We start from the raw sequence: 19,500 nt of genomic DNA, 5'->3' as shown, positions 1-19,500 counted from the left end.
AATAATCAAGTGATCATCATTCCACTCATTTGGGTTCAGAATAGGCAAACTGGGGCGCCTGGGTGGCTCGGTCGTTGGGCGTCTGCCTTTGGCTCAGGTCATGATCCCGGGGTCCCGGGATCGAGTCCCACATCGGGCTCCCTGCTCGGCGGGAGGCCTGCTTCTCCCTCTCCCACTCCCCCTGCTTGTGTTCCTGCTCTCGCTGTCTCTCTCTCTGTCAAATAAATAAATAAAATCTTTAAAAAAAAAAAAAAAGAATAGGCAAACTGTTCCAACATTTCACCTCAAGATTCTCATCAACTGCCTCGTAGTCAACATCAGTGGACATTGTTTGAGAATTCAGAACTATGTAGTTGGAGTTTTTTGTATTACTGGGCAACAGAAATTCTGGACAAAAAGCCAAGAATATGATTCCATCAAACTTCTCCAGTACTTAAAAAAAAAGCCTCCTACAGTAATGTGATATGCATATCTGAATCCCTGGAATATATCAATCAGCTTCTGCCAATTTGTGTGGCAGAAGAAAACTAAATGATATATATTTTTTTAATATCCTTCCCTCCAGGAGACCAATGTTTGGACAGGAATGTCTATAGACTGGCAATCAAATCCCTCCTTACCCAATCTATGTGGTGACACTGATAACTCTGTGAGTTTCTGCAAGGCTGTTGGGTTTAGTGGAATTTGAAACTTGCTGAGTTTTGTGAACATGTAGGCATTCCAAAAATAGAGACAGATGTCACTCTTCCAGGTCTTTCTAGAGATGACCTATGTGGCATTTAAGGAGAAAATGAGTGTCCCATCTCCTGTTTGCTGCATGGGAGACTATCCAGGAAAGAGCTGGATCCAAAGTTAGGGTTAATGGTGATTTGGTCCATGAGTCATGAAAGAAAAAGAAACCTCCACTAGACAGCAAAATTGTAGATGGCTAGATCATCTGTATTTGATCATAACAAATTATGCCAAGGTCTTGTTTTTTTTCTTGTTTTTATCCATCCAAACTAAGCGTCTCCTCAGGCCTCAACTCAGTAAATAGTTATCACCAAACACTTGGTTACTAAGGCCAAAACCTTAGGAGTCATTCCTGAGGCCTTTCTTTGCTTCAACCCCTCCTGCATTGTCAGTCATTTTCCTTGCCTACAAAATAGCCAAAGCTGTACATTTTTCTCCGTTTTCACTATTCTCATCCTAACCAAAGCTACATTTCTCTCTCCTAGAGTACTCTGCCTGTTAACTGGTATCCCTGCTTTCAAACTTGCCCCTCCCCCCTACTAACTACACTATCTTTACAGATTAAATAAGACCTTGTCAGTCTCCTGCTGAAAACCTCCTGTGCCTTTCCTTTCCACTTAGAACAAAATCCAGACTTTTTACCATGGCTCCCAAAGCTCTACCTCTGGCCTCCGCCTACCTGTCTGTCTTTTCATACTACCCTGCAGCCAAACAGGCTATTCCTCAGTTCCTTGAACAAGCCAACCTCTTCCCTGTCCCTTCCCCTAATCCTCTTTGCACTGGCTTTTCCCTCGGTCTGGAGTAGCCTTGCCCACATCTTCACAGGTTAGGTCTTTATGATCTTGGTGATCTCAGTGAACCTTCCCTGACCATCCTAAGTATCACCGCAGGCCTCCTTCTCCCCCGCCATCAGACCGACTCCCCCATTTAATTCATAAAGCAACACCTGAAATGATCTTTATTTTCAAGATAAAATTTTAACGTGTTTGTCTCTTCCCCACCAGGACGTAAGCTTCCGGAGAGTGGAAACCTTGTCTCGCATGTCCAGGCCAGTCCCCCACTAGGTGTCGGCAGTTATTTCCTAAATGGGGCAGTCCCCGAGCTGACCGACGCGGAGGGGGCAATGCTAACACAAGGTGACAAGAGCTGTACGGAGCCCCGAGTCACTCGGCAGAGTCCCCCACCTACCAATCTAGTCTCCCTTTTGAAAGGCTAAAGACTAGGGGCATTTTGTCACGAAACGGTCATTAACAACGATAACAGTATTATTATTGGCAAGAAAGCCAAAAGGCGGCGTGGCCTGCCGGAAGAGACCCGGGCGCGGGGCAGGGGCCTGGGCCGGCTGCCGGTCCGGCTCCAGGGCAGCGAGGCGGGCGGCCGAGGAGAGGCCGGCGGAGCGCAGCGGAGCCCGGGGCGGTCGGGAGGGTCGGAGCTGCGGGCCGGGGCTGCGAGGCGGGCTGCGAGGCGGGCGGCAGAGCCGGGAGGACCGAGCAGGTTCGCCGCGGCCCGGGAGCTGGCCCGGCCTCGCTGGCGCCGCAGCTTCGCTTCCGGGTGAGGGGCGGGCGAGACGAGCAGTTCCGGGGCGGGCGGCGGTTCCGGCTGTGCGGGCCGCGCCGCGGCTGCTGGTCCCGGGCGCGCGGAGGGCGCGAGAGGCGCGCGGGGGCCGAGGGGGCGCGAGGCGGCGGCGCGGGGACTCCGGGCCCCGGCGGCGGCCCATGGGGCGGGAGGCGTGAGGCCGCGGCCTGCCCGGGGCTCGGGGGGTGGGGGGAGCGGGGCGGGGAAATGGATAAACTGACCATCATCTCAGGATGTCTCTTTCTGGCCGCCGATATCTTCGCCATCGCCAGCATCGCCAACCCGGACTGGATCAACACCGGGGAGTCCGCGGGTGAGCGGCGGGCGCGCGGGGCCGGACGGGGGATTGGCTGAGGGCTGAGGGAGGGGAGGGGAGACCCGGCTGAGGGGAAAACGGGGCTGGAGGGTGCGAGGCGGGGGCTGGCCTGAGGAGGGAGGGGACGAGGGGGCGTCCGGGGCTGCGGGGCCGGGAGCCCAGGGGGCCGAGGGAGGAGAGGGGATGGAGAAGAGGACGCGCGGTCGCGAGCGGGACCCTCGGGCTGAGGGGAGCGGCGCCCCAGGCTGAGCGAAAAGTGGCCGAGGGGCGACGAGACCTGGGCTGGGCTGGAGGGTCCCGCACGGGGAAGGGGGGCTGGTGGGGAGACAGTCACCGGACCTGAGGGACCCCAGAGGAACGAGCTTCGTCCTGGATTGGGGGGGACGGGGGAGGCGGGGAGAAAGTCCAGGTGGGAGACGGGAAGAAACCGATTTGGAGAAAACTGAGGCGCCTGTGAAGGAATTAGAAACTAGGCGGAGAGCCGGGGCCGGGAGGGAGGCAGCCTGTGGGGCAGAGAGAGAAGCCCCAGAGAGCAGCGTGAGGAGTCAGGTCCGGACCCCGGCCCGGGAGGGAGCTGCGGCCGGGTTCCAGGTGGCCCGACCAGACAGGGTTAATGGTGCTGGCGGAGCTGGTGTGCTGGGTGGGGGCGGGGGTCTCCCTCCCCCGCGCCCTCGCCTGACCCCTGCCCGCTTGGCAGTGTTTAAGACGCATGTGGGTTCCGATTTTCCCTTTGAAGTCTGTGTGGTTATAATTTTGCTTTATTTTAGGCCCGGGAGCTATAATAATACTAATAATAAACTTCGTTTTATGGAGCATCTTTCATTCCAGCGCATCACAAAACGCTTTAGAGATCTTAATAGTAGTTACAAAATTAAATAACACATTAGAGTTTCAGGCAGCCCAGCAGTAGTAGCAGTGTCTGCTGTAACACCACGGAGCTGTAGGCGGCAGAGACAAGGTGGTGCCCTCAGGAGAGAAGCAGGCATCCCTCTGAAGGGTATCCCAGGTGAATGCCCTTGCAGGATTTTTCTCTTCTTGGACCACCACGCTCGCTCTCTCGCTCTCTCTCGCTCTCTCTCTCTCACCCTCTCTCACCCAGACCTGTGAGACCAAACCTCTAATTAATGTCACAGCTGTCGGGAGAGCTGATCGGAGAGCTGATCGGAATGAAGGAATGAGCTTGTTTTCTAACTGCTTGTTCAGTGCAGGTGAAGGGAATATTGGGGGTTGGGAATGTCAGACTCCCTCCGTGAATAATTTGTTATAAAAATGTATCACTGTGCTGTCAGAGTTACTTCTTAAGTATTACTTATGGTTCTGTATTTATCCTGCAGTATATTTAGCTCTTAAAAAAAGCTGTAGCTGGGACATTTGTTGCTCCCTCCTCCCTCCCTTCTCTCCTCCATCTAGATCTAGTAACACAAAATCATGCTGTCAGATTTACAGGTTATTAAAATAACACACTAAAAAATTCTCTTTTTCTTGCCTTTACAAGTTTTAGCAGAGCTCTTAGTTGTAAAACATATATGATTATTTTGATGTGATTGAGCTGTTAGCTAATTGTTATTGTGGTAAATTTGCAATATATAAATATCAAATCAAGTGTACACAATGTATGTCAGTTATATCTCAGTTTTTTAAAAATTGTAAGGTGAATAAGAAAATGTTTGGGATGGTTTGGCATTTGATGAAACTATGGGCTGTTTCTGAAAATGTTGACAATGTCAGTGTTACTACTAGTTTGTACAGTTATATGTGTGACATGCCCTTCATGGCCTGTTGTTTTTATCTTAGTTATATGTACGGTGACTTCTTTCATGAGACTTACTTGGGGACCTTGTATATACTTAGGGGTGAAGAGGTTTCACTGTTCTAAAATAGAAGATGATTTTTGCAAAGTGCTTTTAGGTGAATCCCAATGTAAATGTCCATGGGAAAGATACACAGTTGATCCTTGAACTTGGGTTTGAAATGCACTAGTCCACTTACCCATGGAATTTCTTTGATAAGAAATCTTACAGTACTGTAGGAAGAAATCACTGTAAGAAGAAATCAAATCTTCTTTGATAGAAATAAATACAGTACTGTAAATGTACTTTCTCTTATGATTATTTTAACATTTTCTTTTCTCTAGCTTGCTTTATTCTAAGAATACAATGTATAATACATATAACCTACAAAACATGTGTTAATCAGCTATTTATGTTATTGGCAAGGCTTCCAGTCTACAGGCTATTAGTAGTTAAGTTTTGAGGGAGTCAAAAATTATGCATGGATTTTCAACTGTGCAGGACAGGAATAACATCAGTAGACAAAGTCTTCAGCTATGAGTTGCTGCAGAGATGGGAGGGACAGAAGTTCAAGGCTTGAAAAAAGTAGAACATGTTTGAAATAAGTAAATAGTTGGAGAGAAAGCATGCCAACCAGTGATACGGGAGGATTGTCTAGCAGCATGGAAGCCTCGTTGAAATCAGTGGTCAAGAACATAGAGTGTGATAAGCCACCTGCCTTACTGACCTTCTCTAGTAGTGCTCAGTTGCTTTGATACAAGTGCGTGGTGAAAGCCAGTAGAAGGTTTCATTCATGTTTGGGGTTTGCCAACGAAATGCAACAAAATGACAGAGGAGCAAAGATGTTTAACATATTGGCCAAAATGTTGTAATGATGGCTCATGGATTCTCAGCTGGATAAAAAGTAAAAGTGAATAAAGGAAAGAGCTGATGTACTGGTCAATGAATAGCAGATGGTATATGGTCAGTGGGATTGTGGACCCAATAGAATTGAAGACCTGACTGGGAGTGATTGATACATCAAGGTGGAAGGGCAGGGAATTATGGATGCAAGGTCCAGAGTGACAGAGGGGATGTGTGGCTAAAATGGGTGGAGGAAGTGGTTTTTTTCCTAACAGTTTCCTTGGGCATCTCAGGATACCCTTCAATTAAATATTCTGTAACTTGGAAGAGGAATAATAGGAGATAGTAGGAAATTTTTCAAAATCATATCTAACCTATATTTCTTACCTTAAATATGTCAGACAGTAAGCCCCCAAAACTTAAATAGGATGTTTCTTTATTGACTTGTGCTGTGATAAGATGCACCTGAACTTTGCCTGGTACAGCATTTGTATGCTCAATGTACACTTTTTTTTAATTTAATTTATTTTTTTAAAGATTTATGTATTTTATTTATTTATTTGAGAGAGCGAGAATGAGAGAGAGAGAGTACATGAGGGGGGGGAGGGTCAGAGGGAGAAGCAGGCTCCTCGCCGAGCAGGGAGCCCAATGTGGGACTCGATCCCAGAACTCTGGGATCATGAACTGAGCCAAAGGCAGACGCTTAACCGACTGAGCCACCCAGGCGCCCTCAATGTACACTTTTATCTGAGCAGACAGAACTAGTCTTGAGTTTTTAAAAAAATTCTAGACAGAATTGCACCTTCCAAATCAATGAAACATTTACAGGAAGTTCAAATAAGATGGCAGAAGTGACAGGACTAGCTTTATTCTAAGATCTGCACAGAAGTGACAGCCTAGCAGCAAAAAGTTAATGTGTTGGTTCCCTTCAGTGCATTAAATACAGCATATTTTGATGGTGATGTTTTTACTGCAGTTTTTTAAATGGACAAAATATATTTTGAAAATTGAATCCTGGAGCTGAAAGGTTCTGCAGATGTAATTTGAAAACCACTGTAGTGAACTAGTACAGAAAATTTCAGAATTCAAATCCAAACTTCATCACTTATCAGCTCTTTGATTTGGAGCAAGTTACTTAGCCTCTCTCTTTATAGTTCTTCCTCTGTAAAATAGGGATATTAATAATACCCACTTCATTTGATTGTTAATGATGATTTAGTTCATCCATGTAAAACATTTAGAACAGTACCTGACACATAGTAAGTGCTCATTAAAGGTTAGATATTGTTGTATTGCTATTCTAGTTTATGATAACATGTCAGAATCCCAGTTTTGAAATTAAAGCTCAGAACTTTTTACTGTGAGAACTGACACATTTTCTTTATTAGATGTTCTTGGTAATAAGGAAATACCAAGAATAATATGGCCAGGCTTAGCAGAAGTCAAATTCATCTTCCCTCTTGGCATTGGACTTTCTGCATCACTCCTATACTGTTCTTCCTCATTTAGTCTCTCATCACCATATTCTAGTCTCTCTACTCTTCAAGTTTCTACTTGAACTACCACAGAAGGAAATGAAATCCAAAAACAAAAAACTGAATAGGATAACTTCCTAAAATCCTGGCCAATAAACTGTATTATCATAAGGTTGTGGACCATGCTTCATAGTGGCAGAATTTTTAGTTAGATTTTATTGTATTGGTGCAAATACAGAGAAAGTACATTCATTTTATTTTCATTTGTATGTGGTAACGTTTCCTGAGCTTGCTCTGATAGCCTGTAGGTTATACACAGACTTTTGAAGATATAATGAAACAGAAGTAGATACTGTTTTTTAGTTTTATTGAGTTAATTCTAAGAAAGTCAACAATTCAGCAATGCTGCTTCTGATAAAAATGATCTAGAGATCCCTTCATTGAGCTATCTTCCCTTTACAGCAAGGATTTTAGTGACCATTTAGGGTGATGCCATCCTAAATCATCTTAGTTTAGTGTTCTTAACAAAGATTTCCAAACGTTTTCCAAAAGTCTCTTCCAGTACATGAGGAGGCACTTTAGTAAGGACCCTTAGTGGTTCCTATTAATAAAAAATATTGAATGGCAGGTGAATATAAGGGCAAAATTGCATGATTCTGCTGTGTCGGGTCAAATTTCTTCTCAATACTAGAACTCAACATCAATAACAATATCTTTCATTTTATATAGTGCATTATAGTTTTTGAAGCAACCTAATGTCCATGACTTTGATTTCTTAGGCTTTTTATATTTAGCCAATGTAGAATAGTCATTTCCACACCTTTTCCCACATGTCAGTGCTTTGCACATGAGATTTGAGTTTCAGTGTTGCAGACTCCCTTCAGGAAAACTCTTCATTGAAGTATTACCGAAATCTTATTTATGCACACCTTTTATTTACTTAATGGAGGTTAAAATTCTTAAGTGGCTGAAGTTCTTGCCAGATTTCAGAAGAGGGAAAGAAGGAGATTTGGGTTTTAGTCTTTTTTTTTTTTTTTTTTTAATTTATTCATTTGAGACAGAGAGATACAGAGAGAGAGAGAGAGTAGGAGCAGTGGGGAGAGGCAGAGGGAGAGGGAGAAGCAGACTCCCCGCTGAGCAGGGAGCCTGATGCAGGGCTAGATCCCAGGGCCTGGAGATCATGACCTAAGCTGAAGGCAGACGCTTAACGACTGAGCCAACCAGGCGCCCCTGGGTTTTAGTCTTAAGTGATGTCCTTTGCTTTGTACAAGTCCCTTAACCTCACTATCACTGTTTTCTCATCCCTAAAGAGACAAATTTTTGTGGGGGGAAAAAAGTTTTTTAGTTTTATTGAGTTAATTCTAAGAAAGTCAACAATTCAGCAATGCTGCTTCTGATAAAAATGATCTAGAGATCCCTTCATTGAGCCATCTTCCCTTTACAGCAAGGATTTTAGTGACCATTTAGGGTGATGCCATCCTAAATCATCTTAGTTTAGTGTTCTTAACAAAGATTTCCAAACGTTTTCCAAAAGTCTCTTCCAGTACATAAAGGAACTCCTCTTTTGTGTCTAGTCACATTTCCCTCTATACTGTTGGTTATCACATTCACTTTGTAGTCTGTGGTAGTTAGTGTATTTATTCCTGAAAATATTTTCATTCTTGTTCTTTTTTTAAATTGATTAGATTGGATGTTAGAGTGTTTAAGGAGTCATAACGGACACACTCTTTCCTGCTTATATTCTGAACTGAGGGGAAAAAGGAATAGGATCCAAAATATTATTTTATTACTGATAAAGAGAATGTGGCTTTTATCTGTGCACAAGCATCTTCCTCTTACTGGACCTCAAAATTGAATAGACTTAACCATCCATTCCCCAGCAGGACTGAGGCACCTGCCCTATAAGGCTTCCAGCATGAAAGAACAGAGGAAATGAGTGGGCAGATTGCTCCCAAAGGCAAAAAGATGGACCACATATGCCCAGTTTTTTTCTAAGCTGCTAGTCGAATGTAGTCATTCCTCTGACGTGGGAAGGTTTAAGTGAGGGGACACAGATAAGCTAAAAACATTATGCTACAGCCCCCTCTCTCCCCTGTCCCTCATTTGAAACCTAGGAGATAGCTGACCTTTTGGGGAAAGAGATTTCTTTCTGCTCAAGTATAAAAACTGGCAGGTGCTTGGGGAAGTGAAAGACTTGAAGAGGGTGTCATTTCCTATTCTGCTGCCCACTACCCTCTCCACAGGAAATCCTGGTAAGCCTCAGATAGGGGACTGTGGTACTTGACATCTGTCATGTAAGATCTACAAGTGGATCCTGGCCTACAAATTGGGGTCCTTGGTTTAAAACATTAAAATTACAAGCTATCCAAGCAGACCTGTTTATTAAATACTAGAAAATTATTAAATAGCGCTTTCCCCTGAATGATAAAAACTTCAGTGATCACAGAGGTGCTTTACCATGAAGGAGCTCTGTAACATCAGTTTATTTTTTATTTTTATTTTTTTAAAGATTTTATTTATTTATTTGACAGAGACACAGAGAGGGAGCACAAGCAGGGGGAGTGGGAGAGGGAGAAGCAGGTTCCCGCAGAGCAGGGAGCCCGCGGGGCTCGATCCAGGACCCTGGGATCATGACCTGAGCCGAAGGCAGACGCTTAACGACTGAGCCACCCGGGCGCCCCTGTAACATCAGTTTAAACAAACAAAGCAGTCTATCCAGAACTTCATTTTGTTAATCTCTTTGGACATGACTTATAATGAAGGACAGAATTTGGTTCTACCTAAGAGGGCAAAAATCTTGCGATTGTATTCTCCTTTAATTTAAGAAGCATTAACAAAATTTCTTCAATAGTCTTTTGAGTCTTTTCCCAGTAAATTGCTTTTTAAAAAACAGCTTTATTGAAATGTAATTCCCATAACCATAGAAGTCACCCATTTAAAAGTGTGCATGCAGTGGCTTTTAGTATATTCATAAAGTTGTGCCCCTATCACTACAGTGAATTTTAGAACATTTTCAGTACCCCAGAAAGAAACCCCCATCCCTTAGCCATAACCCCTCAACTTTCTGTTCTTAGGCAACAACCAGTCTACTTTCTGTCTCTAAGGATTTGCCTATTCAGGACATTTTATATAAATGGAATCATACAATATGTGGTCTTTTGTGATTGGCTTCTTTCACTTAGCATCATGTTTTCAAGGCTTATCCATATTATAGTAAATATTGGTACTTCATTTCTTTTTATTGCCAAATTAATTTATCCATTAATCAGTTGAACATTTGGGCCAGTACATTTCTTTTACTTCAAAGAATAATATTTCTTTAAAATGGGCAAAGTGGTACTTTTTTTTATTTGGTTTTTTAAAGAATGGCATTATCAGTATAAATAATACTTGGCAAATAATAAGAACTTCGAGTAAAAATTCAAAGACCAGTCTTTTTTATAACGTTCACAGGACATACTTGAAGCTTGAAATCATTCATGATGCTGTAAATTTCACAGTGTAGGCCAGATTTTCCAATACAAGATTAGATTTCCTGAACAAAGCATTTATTTCCTTTACAACCTTGGTTCCAGAAGTCCTTTCTTTTTACCGTTACCAACAGGGATGTAGGCACTTCAGGATGAAGGATATAAGCTAGTAGGCCTAAAAGTTTTGGAGAAGGGGCATTTGGAACCAAGAACATGGACAGAAGCCATGAGTAAATGGAAATCACTAAAAGGCAGGAAATTCCAAAAAAGAAATGACAGAGTGATGATGCTGTTGCATTTATTAGACTGACCAGACTTCTTAAATTCTGTTACTTTTCTGTTAGAGCCAGAGCTTTCAAAGCTGGCATAATGTAGTCATGTACATCAGCCCTCCACTCAGCGGGTGTGACCTACAGCAGTGTTGCCTTTCAACCCCTTTTCTGATAAATACTAGGTTTGTACTGGAGTTGCAACAAAGTAAAATTAAAATGGTCCCACGGGATTTAGAGTCAGCCATATCTAGATAGATTCTTGGATTCCCTTTTTATAAGTTTTATGATTTGGGGGCATGTAATTTGATTTCTCAGCTATAAAATGGAGACAGTGTATTTATTTCAAAGAATGGTTGTGAGGAAATAAACCGTGGTGTATTAAGGAATTAGCACTTGGTCTAGTACATAGCAAAATGCTCCAGTGTTAGTCATTATATAAAAAGTAAAAAAATGTTTTAATTTTTAATATTTCCCTTTTTACTACCTGTCTTACTTACAGCTTGCCTTGTTCTAAAAAGAGACTTAAGGCAACATGGTGTGTCTGTATTTGAATATAACTGAGTCCAATCCAGGAAGAAAGACTGTGAAGTCCATTGTAGTGGTAATATCAACTTGATGGGACACATACATACCAAAACCAAGGCCTGCATTGGGTTTATATGTCTCTGGAACAGATTGAAGAGGCTTTCTAAATGAAAGGCAGCCTAGCATCATAGAAAGGGCACACGGGTTTTGGAATCAAACCAAAACCAGCATGTAGTCAGATGCCCGTCCTGCTATTTACTAGCCATGTAGTTAATTTTAGACATGTTGTAGTTGAGTTTTTTATTAATAAAAATTATATCATTCAGACTCGATTAATACTTTTTTCAGCCCTTCCAACTGTTAGGCAGGTTCAGACTCCCAACTTTCTGTTCTTCTATAGGTTAAAGAGTAGGAACTGCAGTGCATTGAGAAAATCCTCAGTTCGGAAGTTTTTTTTTTTTTTAAGATTTTGTTTATTTATTTGAGAGAGAAAGAGTGCGTGGATGCAAGCTGGCAGAGGGAGAGGGAAAGAATCTCAAGTGGACTCTGTGCTGAGCACGGAGCCTGATGTGGGGCTTGATCTCGTGACCCTGAGATCATGACCTGAGCTGAAACCAAGAGTCAGATGCTTAACTGACTGAGCCACTCAGGTGCCCCCAGAAGTTATTTTTAAAGGAATTTATCTAAGAGCTAGTGATCTATAAACTTTACAGTTGAGTATCAAGAGTCCATTTAGTTTCACCTCAAAGGCCGGAAATATGTTTGGAATATATGAGATAATTGTTTCTTTATAGAAACCTGGCAAATAGTAGAACTGAAAATTTAGTTTTTGTCTATGGAATAAAATTTCTTCTAGTTGTCTTTAGCTTCTATAATGCAACTGTGAGTTTTTGGGTTTTTTTCATACTTCATTTTAATGCATATTTAAGCAGTGGGCCATATTATATAATCTTATAGGGGAAATTTAGTCACATAATGAAGTATTGCTGTTTATGAAATTGTTATTGTTGGATTGTAAATAAGAGCTTAATCACACAACTTGAATGGATAATTATTTGCATAGTGACCTTATTTTTATATCCCCAAAGTAATCCAGGAGATTAGGTTGTACAATGACAGCAGTGACCGTATATAGGTATAAATTTCATATTTACAGCTTTACCTGTCTATGATGATTTATGTAAACATGACATCATATCTTTTTGGTTGTCAGAATGCTTTATTTTCAAGCTCTGGAGCTACACGATTTTTCCTAAGTGCTTTCTCTAATTCTTTGCCCAACTAGCAGCTGGCTGCTAAAAAGTTTAATACTTGCAACACCTGATCCAGTTGACCACAACAGATTAGGTATAGTGGCTGTATTATTTCATTCTTTGTTGGCTACAGACTGATGAAAAAGTAATATTTAGCAAAGCTATTGTTGAAATACTAGAGAGGTTAGGGGCGCCTGGGTGGCTCAGTCGTTAAGCGTCTGCCTTCGGCTCAGGTCATGATCCCAGGGTCCTGGGATCGAGTCCCACATCAGGCTCCCTGCTCCGCGGGAAGCCTGCTTCTCCCTCTCCCACTCCCCCTGCTTGTGTTCCCTCTCTTGCTGTGTCTCTCTCTGTCAAATAAATAAATAAATAATCTTAAAAAAAAAAAAATACTAGAGAGGTTAAACAATAGCCATGAAGGAACCTAAGAATCTTTGAATAACAAGGTGCCTAAAAGTAAGTATCTGGATCAAAGTCATTTTTCCATAACATACCTATGCAAACTTTACTATGTATTCTCTCATTAGCTGTAAATTACAGGGGGGAGAATCCTTACCAAATATTCCATGAGCACGTAGAATGTGATGTTCCTTTGGGATTTATTGCTTTAGAGTTGACAAAATAGAGAAGCGTATGGATTCAGGTGTTGCTATCAATGATACATGTATTTATGAGTATATACCAAAAATGTGTAATTTACTTACATGACGTTTCAATGTATGACTCCAGTTTCAAAGCAAAGTGACATTTCTTTGAACTACTGCTCTGTTTTTTTTTTAATTAGGAGGAAAAGGCTGCACTTTTTTGTCTCTTTATACTAGCCTTGCTATAAATAAAAGGTCACATTTGGCATTTTGACACTTGGCTGTTGTATATATTGAGCAAAAAGTCAGCTGTTGCCTTTTAATATAGATCTGTTCAACCAGGGACTATATACTGCTATCATTAGAGAGTAAAAGGAGTAAAGATAAATGCAGTTGGTTGAGTCAAGTAAGAAAATAGGAGAGCAAAATCACACTGGGTCTCCTTCCTCATTTGTGTTGTATTCACAGTAAGTTACTCACCTGGAACATCACTGGGTCTACTTTCAGCTATAATAATGGAAGATTTTTTTTCCCCCCGAAAACAGGCCATGTTCAAGTTAGTTCTGCTGACCAGACCGCTAACTTAAAAGGCAAGGATCTCTAAGACCATTTCATTTATAACCATTTCATTTTAAAAGTACCATTCATTTAAATAAAATCTTTAATTTACTATGAGTATTTCTTAGATCTTCCCATAAATATTTCCTATACCACTGGATTTTATTCCAGACAGCCTCACAACAAATGCTTATTGAAGTATGTGTGGTCTGTAAGGAACTGAGAGACTGCATTTAAACAAATGAAAAAGTATTTTATCCTCGAGAAACCCGCGCTGTATTTCAGAAGATAAAATTATATACGTAAGAAATGTGTCAAATATGTGATGAAACTACTTTTTGCCCAGGTGGTTGAGGAGGAGATGGCATTTGAGCTTAACAGATGATACACTTAGTAATGAATATTTAAATAATTACAAAGGTTTGGGCAGTGCTTGTCCTTGAGGGTAAAATGGCATGAGTAAAGGCAGGGAAATTTCCATTCCAGTCCATTTCGAAACATTGCTGCTAAATTCAGCTTTCTAAAGGATAAATACAATAATCACAAATGCTTGTATAGCATTTATTTTATGACAGATACTTTTCTAGGTACTTTACATGTATTTACTAATTTAACCTTCGCAATATCCGTGTATAGATGCTGTTATTGGCCTCCACAGAGATACAGAGAAGTTATGTAACTTGCCTAGGGTCACACAGCTTATAAGTAGAAGAGCTGAGATTTGAACCCAGGAAGTCTAGCTCCAGAATCCTGGCTATTAACCACTTCATGTTCTTGTACCAGAAACCTTCAGTGACTTCATCTTCCACAGCATAAGGGCATTCAAATATCTTCACAATATGGCTTTAGCTTACCTTTCCAACCTTAGATCCTACTTTTTTCCCTGCATGGATCTACAATCTAGCTCTTCTGTATTGCTTTCTGTTTCCTAAATACAGTTTGTATTCTCATCTCTATTCTTTGCTTGTGTTATCTATTCTCAGTATCCTGTCACTCTGCCCAGTCCTTGCGTTATCAGACCTTCCCATCTTCCAAGCATGTTTGAACCACCATCTTTGTAAAAATCATTTTTGAGTCCCTACCAAAGTGATTCCCCCTCCCAACCCCTTGGTAATACCTTGCACATTTTTTCATGGTAGCATGCCTGTATCATGGTTATTTGTGTGTTACTTGCCTATTTTCTAGTAGAAATCTGGTAGATTTTTTTTTTTAAGTTCCCTAAGAACAGGGAATATGATTTATTGATCTCTGTACCTTAGGTAGCACTCAGTCCAACCTTGCATGTGGCAAGAAAGAGGAGGTGTTATGGTTGACATTAAGATTTTGAACCTAGAGTAGGGAATGAATTGGGAACTTGAGAGAGTGAACTGATTTATGGGCAAAAGTGATGAGTTTGGTTTAGACATGTTATATTTGAATAGAATAGAATATCCAAGTAGAAATGGATCTAAGAAATACTCAAGAGAGAGTATATTTGACATTCCTAATCTTATCTCATTTTTACAAGCATGATACTTATATACATAGATCAAATTATTGTTTAGTAGCTGCATATCCACAGAATGCAGGCTTTTTTTTTTTTATCAGTTGGTTTCCATTTTGAAAGTAAGGCCCAGCTACAATATAGTCATTCCCAACTTTGATTTTAAAAAAATATTCTAAGGTAAGGGGCACGTAGGTGGCTCAGTTGGTTAAGCGTCTCTTAATTTGGCTCAGGTCATGATCTCAGGATCATGAGATCAAGCCCTACATCCAGCTGTGTGCCGTGCATGGAGCCTGCTTAGGATTCTCTCTCTGCCTCTCTCCCTCTCTCCCTCCCCGCCTCCAGTCTGTTGAGTTCATGCTCGCTCTCATAAATAAATAAATAAATAAATAAAATGTGTGTATATATACACACACATATATATATTATAAAATGAAAGTTAATTTGTAGGTTGAATGGTTGGTTCTCTGGATCAATACAGGAGTTAGATTACTAGGTTAACCCATAAGACCATGTTGTAACTGAAATATTTACTTCTGTAACAACAACAAAAAAATAGTATAAAGCAATACAGTTGCATTGCTAATAACATTTTTAAAAAGATAAAAAGAAGAAAAGGAAGCTTATTTCTCTGATCCTTTAATTTGCCAATTTGACTTTAAAGCTTATGACATTCCTATAGTCAATGGTATTGTAATAGTATTGTGGGGACAGATGGTAACTACACTTGTGATGAGCACAGCATAATGTATAGACTTGCTGAATCACAATGTTTTACATCTGAAACCACTTTAACATTGTGTGTCAGCTGTACTTCAATTAAAAAAAAACACTTATAATATTCCTTCTTTGTGATTGTAGGTGCTTTACTGAGATTCTTTTTACATTTGTCAATACTATTTTATGTCATTTTTTGACTTCCAAATTGCCTATCAGAGGAAGAAGAGAGAATTTGCAAGAAATGTATGTTTAAGGGATTTCCTCAAGTGGAATATCCTGAGATAGAGTTAAATCAGCGGAGACCAAGAAGGTGTGCGTGAGTGCATCAAAGTGCATGTGGTATGTGTGGTGTGTTACATGGGGAATGGATGAGGAATTTGTAGTGGGTAAATGATCTCTGCCATGGGGAAACAAGGTGATACAGAAAAAGTTGGATCCAGTGTTCCTTATTCAATGGAAAGCCCTGTTAGTCTGGGCTAGTATGGTTACTGTTTGTTGAGGGGGGCCCGTGATGGACAGAGTAAGGAGAAAAACAATATTTTATATGCCAGTTAGGGTATAAGATGGTGCAAAATATTTTTAACTTGAAGAGTGCCTCTCTTTTTTTTTAAGATACCATTTTTAAGTAATCTCTACAACCAACGTCGGGCTCAGACTCACAACCCCAAGATCAAGAGCCACATGCTTCTCCAACTGAACCAGCCAGATGCCCCCTTGAAGAGTACCTCTGTTGAAACTTGGCTTCTGATTCAGACTTTGCTGTAGATGTTTTGCTTGTGCTTAAAAAATTACCTAAATACTTATTCTTTATTTTCCCCAGTTGAAAAATAGTTTGTGTTCCCCTTTCATCCTCATGAATCCCATCACTTGATTTAAAAGTGGGTATGTATGATAAATTCTTAGACAGTTATCTGATTAAGAAAATCATAGTGAAAATAGAATGGGGATTGACATCAGAAGTCTGTTCAAGTTCTGGCTCTGCTGTTTACCAGCTCTGTGGCTTTGGGCATGTTACTTGGCCTCTGTAGGGTTTAGTGTCCTCATCTATAAGTGGGGATAGTACCTCTTACCTTGCAAGGTGGCTCTAAGAACTAAAGTTGGTATATCTGAAACATCTACCACAGTACAGGCATTTATAGTAGCTAATGTTGTTTAACAACTAAATGGATTAATCTCTTATTACATTGGATACATAGAATATAATGCAGTTGATTCTTTACCTATCATACAGTCATCAAAAACAGTCTGATTTTTTTTAAGCTAGGATATATCACTGTGTTAGACCTGGTTCCCCATTTCATTTTTAACATACACACTGTACTGTGGTCCTGATACTTACTTGGATTGCTACCTTCTTCCACTAAGAGAAAAGAGTACTAGGCAGCCTAGCCCTATGTGTATATGAAAGTGCTGTTCTACATGTCAAAGGTAATATGTTTTGGGGGATTTCCCAGTAATGATGACAGCTTATATAAGCCATTAACATTCTGTCAACCTTCTTACTCTAGCTAACATCTGCTAAGTGGGTTATGGATTGTAGTCTGTGGCCCTAGAGTAGATCTCCCCCCAACTGGCTAAGTATATAAAGCAGGACCTTGACCTCATTAGTTGAAGTCAGTAACCAAGTTAGATAAAAAGTTCTAAAAGTAAAGCATGATTGATGATTACAGGTAGCCTATAAGATCATTTGTTAAAGTCCTCTTCGTTTGCTTATTATGAAACATAAGATGAGTATATTTCATTATCCTGAAGATAAAATAATTTCAGAGTTTAATTTAAAATTTAAAAAATCATTAAATCGCTTAAAAAACAATAAATCTTATTTTTTTTATTTTATTTTTTTATTTTTTTAAAGATTTTATTTATTTATTTAATTGACAGAGACACACACAGAGTGAGAGCAGGAACACAAGCAGGGGGAGTGGGAGAGGGAGAAGCAGGCTTCCGGCCGAGCAGGGAGCCTGATGCGGGGCTCGATCCCAGGACCCCGGGATCATGACCTGAGCCGAAGGCAGTCGCTTAACCAACTGAGCCACCCAGGTGCCCCAATAAATCTTATTTTAAACAGATGTATACAGTCATATATCAGCATGTTAGATCGCCTTTAGGACTCACTCTAGCTAAGATTTAGTGGGTTAGGATCAGAAGACAAACAGCTCTTGGGACGCCTGGGTGGCTCAGTCGGACTCTTAATTTTGGCTCAGGTCATGATTTCAGGGTCATGAGATCGAACCCCATGTTGGGCTCTGCGCTCAGCGGGAGGTCTGCTTGAGATTCTCTCCCTCCTCCTCTGCTCCCTGCTCTCATTCTCTCTCTCTCTCTCAAATAAATAAATCTTTTTTAAAAAAAGAAGACAAACAACTCTTATATGTTGAAATGTCTCTGATATAAGAATAGCCCAGGAGCTTTAGAGGACTGTTATCTACCTACTTACCACCCAATAGGTGACTATCATCCAGTAACCATTTAGAATCCCACAGTAGCTAGTAAGATGTCTGCTTTAAATAGACCACACTCTATTTAAGATGTGATAGTCCTTTATTGTGAGTATCTTCACAGTTGTCAGGGAGGTTGGGTACATTATAGGTTTTCCTACTGTGCTATTTTTCTTGCTTGTATAAGTTGTTGGCTAGTGTTTTGTTCTCTGTGTTAGCCTAGAGTTAACTAAAGTGTTGTATCCCTTATACATTCCCTCCTACTGCCCTCTGCCCTCCCTTTTTAGGAGCTTGTTGTTACAAATTCCCAACTTGACCATTCAGGCAGTTCATACCCAGATAAAAAAGTCTGGAGTGCAGATGTCATCAGCTCTTCAAGATGGTCAAGGAACTGATGCAGTTCCCACTGACTTTTCTTATATCCCACTTAGATACCACACACAACCCTCATATTGTGCTCAGCTCCTATTTCTCTGAGCTTGGGGTTTTACTGAGGTTTTTGGGGTTTGTTTGTTTTTGGAGAATTCATCCACTTCTCTAATGAGGAAGAGGGCTATCTTTTGACTATATTGTTATAGGCTGTAGTGACATTTTCTCCTTTTGTGTGAACTTGTTCTTTTATACATTCCAGAAATTCTTTAGTCATTCTGTTTGTTGTTGATATCCTTGTCATTTTCCCATGCTATTAGAGAATTCTTAAAAAATATATACATTGCCTTGTCTTTTCAGTGGGATTTGGAGAAGAAAAGAGAGTAAATTAATTCACTTTACCTCCCAGTGGCATTTAATAAATATTCATTGAACGAGATAAATCAGTGAATGGCTAGTGCAGTTGAGTTGGTCTAAATATTTACAGATATTTATAAGAGATTTAGTCCATATTGGCTTATTATCTTTTAAATTTTTATTAGTAATGGGAAAGTTATGACAATAATTTTCCTAAGATCACATATTTTTTTAAAGATTTTATTTATTTGAGAGAGAGAGAGAGCACAAGCAGGGGGAAGGGGCAGGAGGAGAGAGAGAAGCAGGCTCCCTGCTCAGCGGGGAGGACCCTGGGATCATGACCTGAGCCGAAGGCAGACACTTAACCAACTGAGCCACCCAGGTGCCCAGGCCACATTTTTTTATATAAGCCAGAAAAGGTTTAAATTCTATAGTCCCCATATAGGTGTGATCAGTTTGAATGCAGGAGGCATTATAGTTAAGTGGCTAATAGCACAGACTCTGGAGTCTGTGTTCGCGTTCTATTTATTCCACTTACTAGCAGCATGATCTTGGCCAACATACTTCAGAGGTCTGTTTGGAGATTAAAGTATTCATGTACATAAAATACTTAAAGTGCTTGGCACATAGCAGTGTAAGCATCAACTAAAATTAATGGGACTAACTTTTGAAGAATCTTAGCTATAATCTTTTCAGTTGCCATAGGCGGCTATCTTAACATTGATTATAAATGCTATGTAGCT

The 19,500-nt window shown here is 40.8% G+C and overlaps 1 protein-coding gene across 1 annotated transcript in view; it reads left to right on the top strand.

Moving 5' to 3' along the window:
- Nucleotides 1-2,476: 2,476 nt before the first annotated feature.
- MOSMO (modulator of smoothened) overlaps nt 2,477-19,500 on the top strand; it is a 61,909-nt gene continuing 44,885 nt past the window's right edge. The window contains exon 1 of the mRNA XM_036113182.2: nt 2,477-2,620. Within this exon, the coding sequence (XP_035969075.1) occupies nt 2,515-2,620 (106 nt within the window). The 5' untranslated portion in view covers nt 2,477-2,514. The remainder of the gene's footprint in view (nt 2,621-19,500) is intronic.

This window comes from Halichoerus grypus, chromosome 6 (genome assembly GCF_964656455.1).
Source record: "Halichoerus grypus chromosome 6, mHalGry1.hap1.1, whole genome shotgun sequence".
Lineage (NCBI taxonomy): Eukaryota > Metazoa > Chordata > Mammalia > Carnivora > Phocidae > Halichoerus > Halichoerus grypus.
This window is presented reverse-complemented; position numbering and strand designations above follow the sequence as displayed.